General features: G+C 31.5%; 1 protein-coding gene across 1 annotated transcript in view; it reads right to left on the reverse strand.

Annotated features, from left to right (window-relative positions):
- The window catches only part of LOC136968147 (uncharacterized), a 55,590-nt gene extending 52,604 nt beyond the window's left edge, over positions 1 to 2,986 (reverse strand). The window contains exon 1 of the mRNA XM_067262107.1: positions 2,857 to 2,986. Within this exon, the coding sequence (XP_067118208.1) occupies positions 2,857 to 2,874 (18 nt within the window). The 5' untranslated portion in view covers positions 2,875 to 2,986. The remainder of the gene's footprint in view (positions 1 to 2,856) is intronic.
- Between the last annotated feature and the right edge of the window lie 19,216 nt (positions 2,987 to 22,202).

Genomic DNA, 22,202 nt, shown 5'->3' on the forward strand with positions numbered 1-22,202 from the left:
AACTGTATTTAAACATTTGGTTTCTTTTTTCTGTCTGAGCTCAATTTGTTTCTTTGGACATAAATGTGATCACATCATAATATAAATCTATTTTAGTAATAAGTTATTTGGTTATTATATGAAAAGAAATGAACAATATTTACAAGTTACAAAATTTTATTTTGATACATTAAAAAAGGTACACACTACAAATACGATGAGTAAATTTCCATCAAATAAATAAAATAAATTTAAAGTACATTACAATATTTTTTCAAAGCCTATCATTCTAAAAGATTTCACATGACGTCAGTTTTTAAATATATAAAATATGAAAATTTTCACCTGTGATCTTTTGTAGATAACAGTTTATTATAATGAATGAGAATACAAAATAACAAAGTTAAGGTCTGCAAATTTAAAACAATATCTTATTCATCATCTACAGGTGAAAAATCAAATTTAACAAATCAATTTATTTGTCTGACTTTACTTATTAAGTATTACTACTTTATTAACTATAAAAGTTTGTTATGTGCCACTTATCAACTAAAGGATGTAGAATAGTAAAAATAACAATTTTAGTTTTTTGCATTTCTTGCCAAGTGACATTTTGTTTCAAGTATATTTGCTATTTTTAAAATAAGCATTGCCGTATAATTCTTATTCATTCTGATGCAATATGGAATTGTATGAAAAATTTCCCATTATTGAATGTTGTTGTTAAAAAAATTAATAAAAAATTTATGCTGATTTTTTCAATGGTTTGAAAATTTAAATACTCCAAACTATTTATTTTTATAACATTTAAAAAAAGAATCATTTTAATTAAAATTAAGGACATATAGCAAAAATATGACTTCATTAACTCAACTATCCAATGTAGAGCAAATATCTAAAAATTATACTCTAGCTGTAATGTCTTCCAAACAAAATACAGTAAATGCCATCTTTTCACTTATTTTATTTATTCCTTTCTTCCTAATGTTTTTATATTACACAACTTATAATTTCATTCTTATGTGGATTGTTATGTTCTGTAATACTGTAGTTAATTAATGATTTAGCTATTCATCAGTATATTATGTTCATATTTATTTCTTAAAATTTCATCAAATTTTTTAAGAAACTTTTTCATTATTCTATAAAATCATTAAGTCTGGCTGTGATAAATTAAGTAACTTGTCTAGACTTGCATGTCATTTACCACAGATGGCTCAATGTTTATCTTTTGTAATAAGGATTTATATAGTTCAGTAATGATCATTAACATATCTGGCATACTAAATACTTTAATTCTTCATTTATTTAAATATAGGCCTAGTATATTCTAAACTCATTCTTTGTAATCATTTTGTATAGTAGTAATAAACTTGAATACAATATTAGAAATTTTTGTACTTGTAATTGTTTTGTAAATTTAATTTATTTTCCAGGATATGTATACATAACATTACACTCAAAGTTTCATTTTGAATGTCAAGTTTCTTAAATATAAAAGAAAATATAACAAGTTAAGTATCATTCACAATAATTTTAATTACTTTGGCACGAAATAAGTCAATTAAAACTGCTTCAATCCATATCAGAATAATGTAAACAATGGAAATTTTGGTAATGCTACCTATCTTTTTCTTTTCTTAAAGCTGCTAGTTGAGGAAGCCAAACATAAATAGATTTATTGGAAACATTTTCAATGTAATGGAGTCAGTCTCAGCCAATAAGTTTTTTTTTGAAAACTTCCAAAAAACAATCAGAAATGTGAAAATTCAAATAAAAAAAATAAAATGTCCATAGTGTTCTCATTCTTAAAATTTGAAAAAAAAGAATAGAAGGTCTGTAAATCTTCTCTCTTTTTTTTTAAGACTTTTTGGTAATGTTTTAATATTTGTACATTCATCAGTTTGTTTAATTGTGTAGATTTTTGTGTTTATTCTTAATCATTGATGTAAAATAGCTGTTGTGTTACTATACACACAAAGTAAAAATAATTAAAAATAAACATGGAACTGCTAATTTTGAAACTCCTCTCTTCACTCTAAAATATCAAACTATAATTAATGACTTTTAAAAATGAAAACAGACAAAACTAAAACATAAATATAAAAAAAATTTAAATTCAATAAAATCATCATCAAATTCAAAATCAATAAGTGTTAATTAGATACTTAAAATAGTAAAAATCTGTATTACAGTATTTACATTTTATTTATACACAATATTTTCTTTTGTTACATGCTATCAACCTTTCCAGTATATTTTCACAATATAAATCTTAGAAAGAATGATCTTTTTTTAGTATCCATAGATCTCATTTGAAAAGTATTTTGCATAGCCAAGTAAAAAAGTAAGAAAATTATTTACAGTTTGGACCAATGCAGCTATTTTATATATTGCTGATCTTTTAACTTTCTAAACCTATATGATAACTAATAAATAATCACAATATTAAAATTGGTGTAATGGAATATTTGGGTAAATGGGGATTTCTTTGTATTGAAGGAATTTTTAACTGTAATTAAGTGGAATTCATTAAGTTAATTAAGAAAATTCTCAATCAATGTATTATTTTAACGGTTTAATCCAATTATACTCCAGTGTTAAATAAACTGCATCGACTAATCGAATTTCAATCAAAATACCATTATAAACGGTTAATTGTGTTTAATACAAGTTTTTATATAATTCTAGGCCGAAAGAATAAATGAAAGCCGAGCAGGATTGGCGATTTCTCGCCACTTCGTTGTTAGGCTTAACTAAGCCTAGTTAAAAGTAAAGATCGCTTTAAAATTAAAGCATTGTTTAAGGTTTAATTAGCGTACTATTTTTATACCGTCAATTTTAACGTTCTAAACTCGTCAAATAAAATGATCCTACCTTTTGGGCAGACTCCATTATTATCTTAATCCGCTGACTTCACGTCATGCTTTCCATTAGAGAGCAGACATGTTGTAAAATAAAATGGCGGAACCAAATACAGCACGTGCGCTGTAGCTGCAGGTAATAAGATATATAACCCTTTTTCCTATTGGACGAGTCGGCGTGAATGGTTATTTTTTGACTAATTAATTATGTGCAGCTTTGTTGTGGTTAATGATGTCACAAACTTATTACTTTTAAGGAAAATAATGGAACTGGAAAAAAATTAATGGTAATCTTTATTTTGATTACTTAAATGTGTTTTAATATATATATATTTTTAACTTGAATTAATTTCAATGTAAATCTTATTAGCACATTAGAAACTTTGGCAATTTAGTATACCTACTCGCATGTACCACCACCCGTATTTTGAACAATAGCCGGATGGTGAGCGGCTAAGTGGCAGCCTGCCGCTACAAGATCGAATCCAGCGGATCAAAACAAATTCAGAAATTTTTCGGGGTGATTCGTTTAGATATTGTGGGCCTGGCAGAACCCATAATGGAATTGTTTAAAAAGATTCTTAATGCCCACAGGGCGAAAAAAGTTTTTGAAAATATCTCCTTTTTTTTACTTTTTCCACCTTGTGGGAACTAAGCAAGCCTCTTTTAGCAAACTCGTTATGGGTTCGGCCAGGCCCACAATGGGGCAGCTGGGTGGTGATATATGCCGACCACTCTCCGAAAAATTCCTGGATATTTTTTCGACTCGTCCAGATTCGATCCCGGCTCTCCCGGGGCAGTAGGCTGGCACCTTGACCGCTCGGCCATCCAACCTTTACTCATTTCGTCTGGTGGACATTAAGAGGGTCCCATCTCTCATCACGAGTGATGAGAAACAGAGATATATCCGAATAAAACCACCACCGAAAAATTGCTAGTGTATTTGACCCGTCCCGATTTGTTTCCGGGTTCTCATAACTGTGGGTTAGCACCTTAACCACTCGGTTATCTGACCATCTGATATTATCTTATAAAATAGGCTACTATCTGAAAAATCATTCTGCAATTAATGAACGAATGGAACAAATAAATACATTAAATTTCCTTTACTTCCCACTCTGCAAATTTTAACGCTGGGTTACACTCGCGATGCCATGGTCGCGTGATAAGGAGCAAAATCCGACATATTTGGATCACTATTAAAATTTCTAAGCAAGCGGCTTTGCCACCGTAGCCCTCCCTCTGTATTAATCTTTTTTTATAGGGCCAAATGACCAAGATAGTAAAGCTCAACCAATCATTCTGGAGGGCCCAGAATGGTTGACTGCGCCTTACTGCCTTGGTCTGAGCGAACAACCCTAAGAGATTTTCGGGAATTGTCTATTCCAGATATGTTGGGCTAGTTCCTCGCTACCTGATGACCCACATTGCATTGTGGACCTTTTAATCCTACCCATCTGGGTTCATGATGGAGATGATTAAAATGTCCTCTTATTGCCCAAAGGAAGGAAAGGCAGAAATGAAAGGTTTTAATATGATGGTCAAGGAGAAAAAGGCACCAACCTGACTCCTATGGGAAGCTGATTTCAAGTCCGAATTGGTTCAGAAATTTTCAGGGATGGGTAGACCATGTCGGGCACGTTTCTTACCATCAGTACACCATTGTGGGTTCGGAAAAGCCACAATGGATTTAAAAAGTCCTCTTAATATCCTCAGTATGAAGAAATGAATGATTTAATTGATGGAATAAGGCAAAATAACACTTGGACGATTTGACAACGGGGAGTGCCTCTCAGAAGGACTTTCTATGGAAAATTAGTCCCTATTTAGGTGTAAGACGTGTAGAAAATCCAAAAAACTGCATGAGATTAGGCCGTTGGTTTGCGCGAACCTGCGAACAGATGTTTATTGGTTTTATCCACTTATCTACTGAATACTAAGAATGGCTTTAGTAAATGTGTATTTTTTTTAACTCTTCCCCCTGTAGGCACTAAGAGATTCTTTATAGCAAGCCCATTATGGGTTCGGCCAGGTCCACAATGATGCGGCCGATGGTGGGGACGGGGTTCGACATATCCGGGATGGTCCACCCCCAAAACACCTAGGAATTTTCGACCCGCCTGGATTTAATCCCGAGTGCCCAGAGCGGTAGGTTACCACTATTTAGAGGAGGATATTAATATCCCTACCGTGCATGGATTTGGCTAGATCCGCAATACGACCTATAAGACGAGATGGGGCTCAACATAGGTCAGACGTGATCTATCAGATCAGTCATTATCTATGAAAAATCCCGATCATTTGACAAAATGTCGCCAGATTTGAAGAATTTTCTTCTTGTGAAGAATTAGGCACCAAAAGTAATCCAATGAAAAATTGAATACAGTAGAGCGTCGAAAAGTGGAACGTCGGTAATTGAAATGGCCGGAAACTGGAACGATTTTCAGTCGGACTGTGTCGTGCTGAATCGAACGTTTTTGATACTAAATTTACTTCTAAAGTATAATTTTCATGTTTTTTATATTCTTCAATACATTTATTTTGTTTGTACAAAATAAAGAAATAATTTTTAACGATATGATAGCGGCCGGATGGCCGAGCGGTAAAGGTGGCAGCCTACCGCTCTGGGGGACCCGGGATCGAATCCGAACGGGTCGAATAATCCCCAGGAATTTTTCGGGGGGTGGTCCGTTCGGATATGTCGGGCCCGTCCCTCACCACCCGGTCGCCCCATTGTGGGCCTGGCCGAACCCATAATGGGCCTACTAAAAGAGGCCCTTTTAGTGCCCCCAGGGCGGAAAGAGTTAAAAAAAAAAAAAAAAACGATACGATAGCCTCGATTATTATTATAAAAATTTTCGTTAGGCTTAAAATCAACGAAAATTCAACACGAAGCGACACGCAACGGAGAAAAATTCAACAGGAAGCGACACGCAACGAAGAAAACTTTGAACATCGGACAGGTTAATATATTTTTTCGTACATAATCGGTAATTGGAAAAAATCACTACTTGGAACGATCAGTCCCCAATTGGTTCCACTTTTCGACGCTCTACTGTATTTTAAATCCTACAACTTTAGTGCTAAATATAAAGAAAATATCCGATTTCATAAATGGCTTATGTTCTGCTTTAAAAAAATAAACACCATTTACTATTGAGTATGTTGTTAATAAAATGCAAATTAGTTTGGGAGCTGGAAGCAATATACTGTAAATATGCCTTCCATTTTATATTGTCTGTCTTCAGAATGAAATTGTGTATCTTTATTTAAACAATATTGGGCATATTGAATCTTTGTGAGAAAATAACATAAAATAAGCTTTACATATAAATAGTATCTATGTATCAGATGGCGAACCTTTATGAGTCCGCATGTCATATAAGCTTGATTAATTCGTATACGGCAACGCGACACAGGCGATCTGCCGAGGTGGGATGCCTCCATGGAAGTCTTTCGCGGGAAAACTAGCCCTTTTAGGTGTTACTAACGTGAAGAAAACCCGGAAAACTCCACGCAAATCTATCAGTGTTCAATGGTTTTATCCACTCGGCTACTGGTGGGCACAATAATAAATATAAAGAAGCTGATCGAAGAAAGGATAATCAGGTGATAATCCGAAATCGTATATATTGTGTGCTATTGCGTGGTACGCGTGCCCAAAGTGGCTCGTCGAAAGCCACTTTGGGCACGCGTACCATAGGTTTGCCACCCCTGATGTAAAGACGGCCGGATGGCCGAGCGATCTAGGTAGCAGCCTACCGCTCTGGGAGACTTGGGTTCGTATCCAGATGGGTCAATAATTCCCCAGAAATTTTTCGGGGAGGTGGTCCGCCTGGATATGTCGGGCTCCGTTCCCTCACCACCCAGCTGTCTGCCCCATTGTGGGCCTGGCCATACCCATAATGTGCTTGGTTAAAGAAGCGTTCTTAGTGCCCACAGGGCGGAAAGAGTTAAAAAAAAAAACCTGATGTATGTGATGAGTTTTAATTGCCAAGAAAATGTTTTCTTTCTGATTGTACTGACGAATGGCAGGAGTCCGTGTTCATTGTGTACCTTTTAATAATTCTACTTTTATTCTTGTGAGACTCCAGGCTTGACAAAAAGAGATTTTTTGGGTGAAAATTTAATTTTTTAATTTTAAAACTTGTTATAAAATTTTCCCACGATTGCTAAAATTGTGAAGGATATGATTTTATTCCTCTGTGGAGTCACTTCCCTTTCAAGATGATAAATCGATTGTGTCATCAGGAACTTGGCGATGAGAAATTGTTATTTGACACAGGCGTTGCAACATTGCTCCCTTGTCAAAAAAGGGCAAGGGAGAAGAGGGAGGACCCCCCAATAAAAGGCAATGACTGATGACGACAACAGTTCGTCCGGCGAGAGAAGTTCGTCCGTCCTTTGAGGAGTTCATCTGCGGACAAGGGGACAGCCATTCCTCCGAGAATCCGTCATTATCGAAGTTCGCCCTAGTCAGAGTCGGATACCTTAGCGACCTTCCTTCATCAAATTGCACTTCTTAAAAGTGAACTCCTTCTAAAGTAAACTCCATCTATCCTTCGATTCATCTCAGATCCCTTACCAGGTATCTATGAATCTTATATGTAAACTCTCTCTCTCCAGGCTAGAATTCGCGAGGAACCTTTAAAGTTTAAATATAAATTTGTATTACTAGTTTATTTGTATAACTAGTTTAATAAACGGAGAATTATTGTTAGAATTGTGGTTGGTGCACTTCCTCAATCTGTGCCATCTCTTGTGTTGGATCCAAGTGTCTACAAACGCGACTGCTTCGTGCTAAAAAACGAAATTTGTGGCCATTTAGGTTTCTGTCTACCTAAAAGACATAGTGGTGTCAGTCCTGACGAACTAGTCATCGCAAACGCGGTGTCGACCCTTCGGTCCCGTGGTGCTGAAGCATAGGGAGCGCTTCGCGCAATGTCACATTCTCATTGTAATTTCGACATTTGGTGAATGGATCCAATAAACCCAATAATCTAGATTTATGATTAGCACACACCATCATATGGTTCAGCTTGCTGTCAGCTGTTTTTTTTTTTTTTTTTTTTTTTAATACAATCGTAACATAATTTGCACAATATAAATAAATACTTTATTTATAAAATGCATTTAAATTAGTTATATCCCAGTTATTAAAGTAAACTATATGCATTATTTAACTTTCTTTTCATCCCTAATAATTGCTATCAATACCTTTATGAGGCTTCAGATTGGTTCAAGAGATATTAAGTGAGTGGGCCATATTTTCGAAATCAATGGTACGATATTCCTGAAAATTTCCAGAAACATTTCTATTTAATACACAAACCTTTCTGCAAAATTTCAGAGATCTTTGACCAAATATATAGGAGTTATTAAGCTTCAAAACTGTAATGAATCGTGCCTCAGACACGCTCAGCCTGCCAGCGGTCTTCGTTCCCTAAACACTGGGAGTTCGGTCGTGGGTTCGCGCCTCGCTCGGACGGGCTGGCCACGTGGAGTTTTCCGGGTTTTCTCCACGTCTGTAACGCCTGAATAGGGGCCAGTTACCCTTAAAAAGACTTCCCAGAAGGCATTCCCCGCTAGGCAGTCGCCCATGTGTTGCGATGCCGTAACTTAACAAACATACAAATACGTAATAAATGCAGTTTTAAAGAATATATTAAATCGAATTCTAATACCGTTGAAATTTTCGGTTCAGTCCTTAATATAGCTAGTTATGTCACCCCCTTCCTGCGCCATTGTTGAAAGTAAATTTTTCAATTTTGAGAAACGTCGTTCTTCACTAAGAACGGACACAGGGAGGATTTAAAAAATTCCCGATAATATTAAAAACATTTGAAAATTTTCAATTAAATTATTTTTGTCATTATAATTTTAAAATTTTAGTAACGACATTTTCTTTTTTCAAGAATATTTGTAACTATTAACCTTTTACATCCCAATTTTGATCCCAGGTTCAAGTTCGAAATCTGGAGTTATTTCCTTCGCCATAACTATTTTTATTTTTATTATTTTTTTTGTACAGCAGAGCATTTGCTGCAATTCATTGGACTGCAATTTGAAAAAATTGTAGACCTATAAATTCCCACTGTTGTTCGGCTGTCCGTCCGTCTGTATTTCCTTAATCTCGAGAACTATGTTAGATATATGAAATCCGAGATCAGATATAGAAAGCTTAAGAGTAGGAGGCCCAGATTAACTGAATTCACGTAATTACACAAGTTAAGTTATACTTAGGGTTGTTATACGTCCCGTATATTCGGGACTATCACGTTATTTCACTACTCAGTCCCGCATTACTATTTGTCCCGTTTCTGTCCCGTTTTCTCCCTAAACTCTGTCTGAGGCGGCCGGCGCTCCGGTCAACTGTCAGAGCTCGGTGAAGGCTAATTTGTTTCGCGCGTATGTAATAAAATAAATAATTACTAGCTCCTGCACATCGAGTCTTTTTTAGGTAAAACCATTTTTATACCTAGAATAAAAGATGCCAAAGAGGAAGTATCATTTTAAAGATAAATATACCAAAAATTGGTCATTTATAAAGAGAGGTCGGACTGAATTTAAAGCACTGTGTTCTATTTGTAATTCTCATATTGCCATTAACCATGGTGGAAAATCCGATATCCAACAACATATTGCTACAAATCTTCAGGACCACTTCAACTTCTAAGGATATTTCTAGTTTATGATGAAGAAAGATTCGGAAGAAAAAATTTTAATTGCGGCTGCTGAGCTGACTACGGCGTACAAAGTAGTACGTCACCACCAATCATTTAATTCGTTACATCGTACTACTAAACTGAATACATTGATGCATGGTGTCTCAAAAGTAGTCACTAAACAAACTACTGCCAGAACTAAGCCCACGGCAATTGTAAGAAATATACTCGCCCCTTACAGCGTGCAACAATGCGTTAAAGATTTAAATGAGGCGTCGTTTTTTTGAAATAGCTACAGATGCCAGTAACCATAATGCTAAAAAGATGTTTCTCTTAGTAATCCAATTCTTCAATGAAAAAGTCGGACAGCAATCCAAATGACTAAAATTGGCTTCTTTGTGTAATGACCGTTCTGAAACAAACGTCGAGTATTGCAAAATATCTCTCGGAAATCTAAATATTTCCATGGATAACAGTATCGCTTTATGCGGAGTTAAAAAAAACACTAACTTCGGAGGCCTAAACTGAGCTGGAAGAAATAATGTGCTTTTCAGACTGAACTCTAAATTAGAAAGAGATATTGAAGGCATAGGATGTCCAGCACACGTTTTGCATAACCCTCTATCAATAGCCGCTGATGTTTTGGCTGTCGATGTTATAGTCGTCAAGATATTCAAGTACAGTACTTAGCATTTACACTGAGAGGACTGAAAACTCAGAGTTTTGTGAATACGTTGGTGTTGCCTGAAAACTTATTATCCTACGTTGGGATCAGGTGGTTATCAATATTCTCCGCAGTTGAAAGATTATTGAAACTGTGGCAACCATTAAAAGATTTTCTCGCTAACTTTTTTTTTTTTTTTTTTTAACTCTTTCCGCCCTGTGGGCACTAAGAGGGCCTCTTTTAGAAGGCCCATTATGGGTTCGGCCAGGCCCACAATGGGGCGACCGGGTGGTGAGGGACGGGGCCCGACATATCCGAACGGACCATCCCCCGAAAAATTCCTGGGGATTTTCGACCCGTTCGGATTCGATCCCGGGTCCCCCAGAGCGGTAGGCTGCCACCTTCACCGCTCGGCCATCCGGCCGTCTTCTCGCTAACTAAGTGAGACCATCAAACGCCATTAAAGATTTTTTTGATGGTCCAATGAGTGAAGCTTATTTTTGCTTCTTACATTCACAGCTCAATACGATTGAAACTCAAATTAAAAAAATAGAAAAATTAAACATCACAGACCCGGAAATAAAGTCTGTATTACAAGAGGGAAAATGTGATCGAAAGAAAAAAATTCAATTTCATTGTAATAGCGACAAAACAGATCTTGAATCGCTTAAAGCTTGATTCCGGAAGAAGCACCAAAGTAGAAACTTTTGAAAAACAGGCTATTGATTTCTTTAATACTGCTGTGGAATATATTGAGAAATGGTCACAATCATTCCAAAAATTCAATGCGTTCGACTGGATGACTCTTAACCAAGTTCCTGAATGAGAAGAAATAGAATGTACTGTTGCATATTTACCCCTTCCATGATCGCCTGGGCTCTCACAGAAGCCCTCTGGTGGATTTTTTGTCTCATCTTTTCTGAAATTTTTCAAAACATTTCAAAAAATTTAAGTTCTCCAATCTTTTTGAACTGCGAAAAATGCAATAAATAACGTTTTTATTGCGCGCCGAGTTTACTCGGAAAAAGTTCGAAAACAGTGCCGGCTTCTAACAAGTTTCCACGCGACTATGGCCGATAGCAAAAAATCCGGGAAAAAACGAGTTTGCGATAATCGCTATCGTCGATCGCGACCATCGCGAGCATCTTTTTCGCTATCAATTCTTTTCTCTCAACAACTTTATTTTTTTCAAGAAAAAAATCGATTCTAGCCTGATTTTGAAACGAGATATCGCAATTTATTATTAAACTCAGCGATGTCTCATTATACTCTGTAAGAAATCGCGTTTGTCCGCGCGAGAAATAACAGCGACAAAAATTCTCAAAATTAATATCTTCAATACAAATTGCGCTAATTGTACAATTTTTTTTCTTGCGTAAGAATTTCATTTAGGTATTGTTGAAAATGCATTTTTTGATGAAATTTCGAGAATATTTTTAGTTATAAATAGATGAATTTACGCATTCGACATCATGTTGTAAATTGCCGAATTTTCGATAGTCCACCCATTATTTTTTTGATTGCTTCATTTCATGCACAGAAAACATTTATATCCATACTATCAACAAAAAAATTTGATGGATTGAATAATATATTGAGCGATGTCAATTTTTATATTAGGTGATCGAGTTAAGCCTAACACACGACTATATCATATTAAAAATCAAAAATAAAATTCATGTGTAAAAATATAAAGAAAATATCTGTTAAATCTTAAATACACATTCATATGAGTAAAACAAAATAAAAATTTTGACAATTGGTCGATTTACAAGTCAGAAAGAAGCATTTGAAAATAGGGTCATAAAACAATTAACGTTTATTGACTTTCGCGGTACGGGGTAAAGCGGGGTATATTGACAAATTTTTTCGAAGTACTACAAAATTTCTCCTGACTTCACTTGAAAGTGTCATATTTCTTCTCCATTTACAAACAAACCCGATGACGATAAGTGAAACACGAGATAAATTACGGCGAGTTGAAATTTGATATGTGTATTTTTGCGTTTTACGTATCAAATTACATTAAATTCGACACAAATAAAGCATTTGTGTCAATAAGAAAATATTTTACACTGTTTAAAAGTAGAAAAAATAAAGAAAACAAAGATGTAATAATAATTTTTGAAGCAAAGCCAAAAATTTTACAATTTAAAGAAGAAAAATGGAATCTGTTAGATGCCGCGCGATCAAAGGGGGTGAAAAAATTACGTGACCATAGAAGGGTTACAAGTAAAAAACATCGATATTGGCAACACTGAGATTCTATTCAACCAGTTTGATTATTTGGAGAAAAATTAAGATTATTTAAAGAAAAATAATATTAACCAAAACTGCGAAGCAACTATGAAATTGAGTATGGAACAGAAATGGCTGAAGTTTTTTGCAGATACAAAGCATATTGATCAGAAGCCATATCTAAAAAAGCTATGCGAATACGTATTTGCCATTGCAGCCACAATGCAAATGTGAAGAGAATATTTTCCCTCATATCAACTCAATGGTCGGACGAAAGAAACATGTCAGTGGAGGCAATTGAAGCGATTTTGATTTATCATTATAATTTTAAAATGACTTGCGCCTAATTTTATAATTATGTGAAAGAAGAAAATTATTTAATTAAGAAAGTAAAATCCACTTTAAAAGATGACTGGGCAAAAAAGGCTTGCATCTGTTTTATTATTCTACGTGTTCATTTTATTAGATTGCTTAAGGATTTCCCTGAAGAATTTGGGTCTACTCTCCGCTCTATTTTGATGCGGTTTTTTGCGTTTTGTGAGAAATCGAACATATTTTTAGACCCATCTAAAAATTCTCTAATTAGCCACGAAAGAGGGTTACTAATTTTCCCACCCGGTGAAAACGGGTACATAATCTTACATAGCCGATCGAGTATGATCGGCTGTATAAGATAACCTTTGTAGTTATATAAACCAAATTCTATAATATAATAGAAGGATTAGAAGTACGAAATTAGCTAATCTTAATGTTTGTTTTTATTTTTTGCCCCGGCAACGTTGGGATTACCAGCCAGTATAATATATATATCTTATACAGTATTCGTAAATATTTTTGCTCTTGTTACTGACAGTGACTGCAACTACATCATTTCCTACTTAATTTTTTTTTTTTTTCATATTAACATGTTTGTAGTGTGTATGAAATTAATTTCTAAAAGCATAAATCAAAATTAGGGGCACACGGATTTGAACCATGGACCTCTCGATCTACAGGCGAATGTCTTACCACCGAGCTATACCCACGCAGCTATCAGTTTCACATTTTGACATTATCATCTTTAAACTAACCAATTTCTAGACAATTTCAGTTATTTGAGAAATCATTAATAATTTGTTATATTTATTGTGGTGCATTTTTACCGCAAATAAGAAGTTAAATAATTTTAACAGATGTATTACATAATATTCACTGTTTGCAGATAAGAAAGTTATGCACTAAAAATACTAGGTACAGCATTTTCTCTTAATCGGCTTACTGGTGTATCAATGTGATCTTCACTAAAATGAGCCGAACAGTTTTTAATATTTGCTAGGCACATGAGCTGTACACAGGTGTACGAGTATAATTCTAAGTCTCCAAAAACGGTCACAGTTATGTGGAAGATTTTTTACAGCTGGGACCGAGTGAATGCCGTGGAAAATCTTTCATAGAATTGTGGCTTTTTTTGGAACCTTAGAACTCTACCTGTCCACCTGTGTGCAATTCATGTAATCCTTTCTTTACTAGTACCTGCATGTGGCCATTTTATAGATCCGTTGTCTTATGTTCGAGCCCATCAACCACGTTGTCAGCCGGTCACAATTACTATTACGTCTGACATGAAAGTTTTGTATGCCAAAATTACAACGTTATTGCTCATCCTCCCGACTCTTAATGACACTGTCCGGTTTTCTATTAAACGTGCCTTACATACACGATATTTTCTCGTCGAAAGTTCGGAAACATGGATGTTTTGATATATTCAAGATGGTGCCCTGTCACGAGAAAACGGCTTCACTAAAATTTAGTTCTAATTAAGGCGGTTACGATAACCCCTAACCTCCTTAGAACGATACCATTCTAGGACCAATTTACTCAAATTATTGTTTGAGTAAATTCAATAAATAATTACTTTCAATAGATGCAGTAAAATCAGAATATGGGTGAGACGTGAGAATAATACGAATTGTTCGAGAATTAATCTTACTTTCTCCATAACTAAAGATGACAAACGTTGTGTAATCGATACTCCTCCAGATATACAGTACGGTATTTACATATTTAATACTATGTCTTTTCTCACCTACTGTCTGATTTTTTTTTCCATTTTCCTCAGAAAACGATTAAAGATAATTAGTTAATTTCAACCACATTTCGTTTTTCTTCTCTCAGGACACTTTATTCAATGAATGTTGTGTTCAATTAATATTATGAAAGAACAAGATACTTTTTTCTACTATTGTGAATCTGCTGCAAGGAACTAATCATACGAGGGACACGGTTAATCACTGATTTAGAAGTATTTTATTGTTAATATTCAGTCAAAGATGAAGTTTGGGCATAAACCCCTCATCAGTTTGGCATATGCTCAATCTCTTCCAAGATACAGACTTCAACGATAAAATATTTCTAAAACAGTGATTAACACCTAAATAAGGGCCAGTTTCCTTTAGAAAGTCCCTTGAGGCAATATCCTTGGCAAATCGTTCAAGTGTTGCTTTGCCTTAATACAAATCGAAGATTTTTGTTAATTACTTTGTTTTTTCCCATGGCCAAAGGATAATTTTATAATTAATAATAGACTATGTTATTTAAGTGTAATTTTAAAACTAATGTAATCATTGGCAGAAATACAACTTTTCCTAATTAATCTTTTCAGTAGAACAAAGTTTTTTTAAATCTTTTTTGTAAAAATATTTGTTTAAAAAAAATTCAGCAATGATTTACATTACTTTTCCGGAGAAAAGTATTTTGGTTATGTTTAAGAAACTAACGAGTAAAACACTAGCACAAAGTAAAAATTGCATGTGGCACCATCTGTTATGAGACTTAATTTCAGAAATAACTTTTATATTATTAATTATTATAAAAAGGCAAAATGCCTAATTTTGAGAATATATAAGAGTTTTGTGAAAAATTGTAAATGCTAATAACGAGTAAAATCTTCATTAAGTCCGACCCTACTGGAGATAATACACACAGTGCCGTAACTAGGCAACTGCAACAGGTGCATCCGCACAGGGCCCACTTGGAAGGGGGCCCAAAATGCGTGTATTTGTTTTATTAATTTTCCAAATCTAATTAGTTAAGGGGCCTAAATGCAAATTCTCGCACAGGGCACAGGAATGGCTAGTTATGGCACTGAATACACATGACTTCTCCTTTATCTCCCCGCCCTGTCGATCTTTAACCACCAAAATTTAATAGCATCAATCCCGGTAATACCCAAACCTCCCAGCAAAATTTCAGAAATTTTCGACAAACAGCCAGGAGTTATTAAGTTTGAAAGAGGGTGAACAAAATCGTGATCACACATATACGTACAATAACATCCATTTATACAGGAAAAAAAAACCTCTGAATTTTCTGCATTTCTCGAAGTTTCGAGGTTTCGAGTCCGAAAGTGTAAAAATCTTGGGGATCATTTCAAATACCAAGGATTTTCCTTTTTTTTTTTTTTTCTTTGACTTTTCGGATTTAGGGGAGTTTTAAAATGTTGAGACGGAAAAATCCCGAAGGATCAAATTTGAAACAATAACATGCAAAGATTTTGATGATATATTTAAATGAGCTTAAATACAATTAAGTATTCCTAGATAATTTAGGCTTTTCAGATTTATTTAAGGCACATATTTAATGCAAGATTAACTATCAAGTTTATAAAATACTAGCAAGTAAGCACGGCAAGAAAATAAGAACGAAGATTAAGATTATTAGATTTTTTCTTATTTCTAAGTATTCGGTTTGTATAACTACAAAAGTTATTTTACAAAAGGGTTTATCACATCGAGTGACCAATCTAACACATCTTAAAAATTCTTTAAATTGTGTACAGTAGAGGAATAAAGCTGATGATCGAGGTGATCGAAGCTGCTAACCTTAACGTCCGAAAGACTTCATATAAAACTTGTTTAAATAAAAAAATCTTGTAAACATGCAAGAATAATTGATTTTATGTGATACCATAAATAAAAAACACTAATGAAACCAGGTTGAAAAAAGATAAGTCCCTATTTAGGTGTTACTAACGTGAAGAAAACCCAGAAAACTGCATGCGAACATACAACCGACCACTGATGTTCGGTGGTTTTATCCACTCGGTTACTAGAAGGTATTTATTGGGCTGTATTATGAAACATTGTAGACCTATAAATTCCCACTGTCAGCTGTCTGTCTGTTTGCTCTTCCTTAATCTCGAAAACAGAGGTAGATAAAAGTCGAGAGCAGATATGGAAAGCGTAAGAGAAGGAGGCCCAGATTAACTATATACGAACTTCTGATTTGCTCCGGAAGTCACGTTATTTCAATAGAAAAATTTAAACGGAGTTAGATACACAGCCAGCACGACTCTAATACTAACAGGAAAAGTATAGCCACTCCACGCCAGCAAGTCCGATCTCAGTAATGCCATAGCAGTGTGTCTATTTCGCGCTATGTCATTGTCGCAATAGTTAAGTGAATATAATATATATATTTTTAAAATTATATCGTGATTTGTAACAATTATATTTAGTTTATTATTTTCTTAAATTTTTTGCCAATAGATGGCATTACATGTAAATACAGCAAATGAATGTAGATAGAAATTAATTGATATATAAAAATCCGATCAATCTTTTGGGGTAAAATGTAAAACATTATTCAAGTTAGAAGCACGTAGATGTAATTTCCGAGTTTCGTTGCAATTGGTCGAACGGCCTAGGCGTGCATAGCGAACAAACAAACAAACATCTTCATTTATATATATATATATATAGATGAATTTATAAAAAAAAAAAATTGACTTTTAAAAAGTTTAAAGAAGATATTACTAAAATTTTTAATTCAAATGTAAATTTTAATAATTTTGAAGAAAATCTAGCGCTATAACGAAATTAAATTTAATTATTTTTAGATGTTATTTTCAATTTTTTAAATCCATATTTACATCTTTAAAACGAATAAATCATATTTTAAGTCACAAAATAAATTGATAGACTATTAAACCGGATAAAATACTTATAAATAAACTTAAAATAGATCATTTGTTTATTATGTATAATAAAATTAATCATGGAATTAAATATAAATAAGATTTATATATTAAGCTATTTATTTATGTAAATAACATTATATACATTCTTTCTAAATAAAAATAATTATTATAGTTTTAATTCAGTTATGATATATTTCATATTATTTTTAAAAGAATGTTTGGAAGAGATAATCAATTAAAACTATATGGGGCCTAAAAATATATAACTATTTTCGGGTCCTACGAGAGGAATTGCAGTCGGGGCCCATGAACTTTAGGGGGCCTATCAGAGGAGGAAAATGTTTAAAAAAATTGTCAGTTTAATTGATTATTTCTTCCAAATAATGAAACAACTTTGGTGATGGGCTAACATTTATACTAGATTATTTCTTTTATTTCGATATCATTGTTATTTGTATAAACAGGTCTTTGCACCAACAGCTCTCCATTTTCTTGGGAGGATCTGGCTATTATTATATAAACTATTAAATTTATAAAGCAAAAAACAATATCAAGTTGGTGTAAACTGATTATGTAATAATTTAACTGTACTTTAGTAGACTAATTTATAATTTATACATGAAATTTTATGTATTAATGTATAAATTATAACATAATTTCTCTCGTTTATCGTTTGTTTTTACTTCATTTCTCCGTAACTCATTCTTCGTTTTTGCCACTTAAAAATTTCTAAAATTAGAACTGTTTGAAAGTTTCAAATAAACACATTTATCAATGACATGTCACTTAATTTTCTTTAATTATTTTGGGACATTCCTGTTTCGTTTTCTCTAATTTAAATACAATACAATTCCTAAATATTTATTTATAATTTTTTACTTAAATTCCAAACCGGTTTATCATATAAATTCTTACCTTAAAACTATTCTACCAGAGAATTTGATACTTCATTATTTAAGTAGAATTATTCTTCAGATTTAAATACTTTAATCGAATAAAAATTACTATTTGAAAAAAGAAAATTGATAATAAAACTGTCCTCTGATTAAATAATTATAATTCAAAATAAAAAGTATAAAGTTTATAAAACTTTTCTATGATATAATTAAGTTGCTAAAGAAAATTGAGTATCTTTACATTATTAAAATAAATATAAATCATTCCTTTCGTTAGTTCTAACTGGACAGCATTAGAAGGAAGCTGTCTATTCCGTTTAAACTATTCTATCCTATTCTATTAAGCTGTCTGTCTGTTTAATTCTAAGCAAGAAACTTCATTAGTTTCATTCATTATGCAGAAATTCTTCTGTAAGTATGATGGTCTCATTAGGAGGACAGCTCTTTTCATGATTTAATGCTGTCTACGCAAATTCTAATAAGGGAATTTTATTTGTTTCATTTATTTTTAAACAGGAATCCTTCAATGACAATGCAGAATTCTGTAAATTATTCTTTTATTAGAAGTTCTCATTACACAGCATTAGAAGCATCTCCCCATGTTTTACTGCTGTTCAATGTTAATTTAATGCTGTAATACTTTAAACAAAAAATTTGATTTGTTTCATTTATTATACAGAAATTCTTCTATAAGTATAAATAATTCTGTAAATTCTTCCTTTTATTATAGTAGATGATTTTAATGCTGTCTACGTTAATTCTAATCAAGGAATTTTATTTGTTTCATTTCTTTTTAAATAGAAGTCCTTCAATGATAATGAAGGATTCTGTAAATTATCCTTTTTATTAATTCTCATTAGACAGCATTACATCAGGAAGCAACTCTCCATATTCTACTGCTATTCAATCTTAATTTAATGCTGTCTATTTAAATTTTAAGCAAGAAATTTGATTTGATTCATTTATTTCTTATACAGTAATCATGTGAGTGAATGCAGGACTCATTATTTAAAATAAAAATTTTATAATTTTCAAATGTATGCATCATTTAAGCTTATGCTCTAATTAAGAAAATACAAAAAAAAACTTAATTTAAACAATTTCTCTATCAAGAAAATTAATTAAATAAAAATTGATTTATATTCTAATTATTTTATTCATTTTTAAAATAATAATAATAATAATTATATATTTATTAAATTATATATTTATAAATATATAAATTATATAATTCTTAAATAAATCATTTTGTTTTTAGCAAGCTTTAAATTTATATATATATATATCAAACTAATAAATAAATAAAAAGTTAAAAAAATTCTTACAATCTTTCTATTAAATTGTAACAGTAAAAGAAAGTTGCATATATTCTAATTATTTTATTCATTTTTAAAATAATAATAATAATTCTTTTAGTTTCATTTCATGTGAAAATTTTGAATGAAACAAAGCTTATTAATAAAATTTAAATAATTTAAGCAAATATACAATAAAAAATCCATATATAAATTATAAATAATATAAAAAAAATAATTGATTTTAATTAAATAAATGTCTTTAAAAAATCAACTCAATATTAACTTTTATACAATAAATTAATATAAATTAAATGGTTCATATTTAAATTAATATTGCTTATTAAAATTCAGATTCAACTGTATTTAATAACATTATAAAAACAAATTAATAACTGAAGAATATATGTCTTGTTTTTTTCAATTTATAAATTAAAATTTTTATTAAATTTCTGTAAATAATTAAACCAAAAAATTTTTAATATTATTTTATTAAAATTATAAATAATCTATGAAGTTTATATTGTTAATTAATTAATTAATTAAATTTTTTAAATAGGAATTTTTTAAAATTTACTTGGATCATGTTTTAAATATTAAATATAAATAATTATATACTTTATATGACTATTAAATTTAATATAAATATTTTAATAATAAAAATTTATACATTTATAAGCTTAAAAATTAAATATATTATTTTCATATTTAATTTTAAATAAAGTCTAAGTTACTACTTAATTTTAATTAAAATTACTCTTTTAAAAATTAATTAATTTTTTTACTTAAATTTATAATTAAAAAATTCTTTAAAATCACTTTTAAAATATTTTTTATTTTAATTTATTTAAATTTTTTTTTTGAATTATTTAAAATAAAATCAAAATATCACTTAATGATGTTTTAGAGTAATTTTTTTAAAATATTATTTTTAAAAATGCAATAAAGTAAATTTATTTTAGAAATTTAATTTAATTTTTTTAAATATAATTCATCAATTCATATTTACCTGAATGTGACAAATTAAAATTTAAGAAAAATAATTTAGTTTCAAAAATGACTAAAAGATGGAGATATGTATGCATAATAAGCTAAATTTCTAAGTGGCTCCATCTTTTGATTAAAATAAATAATATTATGTAAATTGTATATTTATATTAAACGTATAATTAATTTAAATGGCGTAAAAATTAATTTTTATATTCTAATTGAAGGTAAAACAGAAAATATTTTATATATACATACATATATATATATATATAATATAAAATATAATTAAATTTAATAAATAAAGAATAGAAGATATAAAATATTAAATCGTATTGTTAAAGAATTCATGTAAAGATCTCTATTTAAAAAAATAAACAGGAAAAATACATTTTAAGAATATAAAAAATGTAATAATAATTTTTTTTTTTGCCTGCAGAAATTTCCTAAATTAATTCTCGGTAGAATATTTTATAAGATTAATCCATTCTTTAGCATTTTATAAGAAGAAATCTGAAACGATCGTCATTAAAAAAACAAAAATCAAAAAAATATTCGGAATAAAACGAGAATGTTTCGTTTTAATATTTTATTTTATGATATTTTATGTTTATTTTACACATAATAAACTTTACTTGCATTTCAGGAATCCCGTTTGTTAGTAGAGAAAATTCCTAGACAAAATGTTTTGTTGTAGAAATTTTGTTAAAATTCAAAAATTATATATTGCAAATGTGTCTTACATCTGGAAAAAAGTACGTGACACTTTCCTATTATTCTAAATTATAATAATATTAAGATTTTATGATTCAGAATTTATTAAAATTAATTGCTTTTTCAAGGCATAAGATACATTAACGCGCGTCGCGTCGCGTCGCCCATGGCGTACGGCGTTAAAATGATCGAATTCTTAAGCTAAAATGCGTAAACTGTTCTAAATTTATTATTAAAAGTAATAATTCAGATTAATTAATAATGCTATAAATACGTAATTTGCAATATGTAATTTTCGATCGTCCGCGCGTCGCGTTGCACTAGAACTACTTTTATACCTTGTTTACTGCGAAAGGTACTATTGAATTTATTTATTGAATGAATAAAACACGGTTAATTAATTTATAAAAATTAAGATTTAGCAAATTGCATTATTAAATTTATTAAAAGTTATTATTTATTTTTATTCGAAGTTAATTTGGCATTCGTTACGTATGTGAAGTCACGCGTAAACGCATCGCGACGGTTAACAATCAGCTTAATAGTTATTTGTTCCTTTTCCTTCTATATAAACACACAAGCGGTGTTTTTTTTATAAACACATTTTTAAAAAATTTCTAAAAATATAAAATTATTAACGTAGCGAGTTAATATATCTATCTCTCGGGTGATAGCACGCGACGCGACGCGACGCAACACTACGCGCGCGCGAGAATTATAGCAAGAAATGTGACTAACTAAAATTGCGAGAAATGATGAGTCGAGAAAGAAACTAAACAAAACTATTTCGGGTTTTATTCTAAGAAATATAACGTTAAGTCATTGTTTATACACACAGAAGGTGAGAAAATCACATAGAAGACGACGATCCGAGGTTTACGTACGGAGGAAGTGAGGGGTTCGGACCCTGTTTACGTAGCGAAGATTTAAAATTTGCTTTTGT

This window comes from Centruroides vittatus, unplaced genomic scaffold, assembly GCF_030686945.1.
Source record: "Centruroides vittatus isolate TY-2023 unplaced genomic scaffold, ASM3068694v2 contig_1401, whole genome shotgun sequence".
Lineage (NCBI taxonomy): Eukaryota > Metazoa > Arthropoda > Arachnida > Scorpiones > Buthidae > Centruroides > Centruroides vittatus.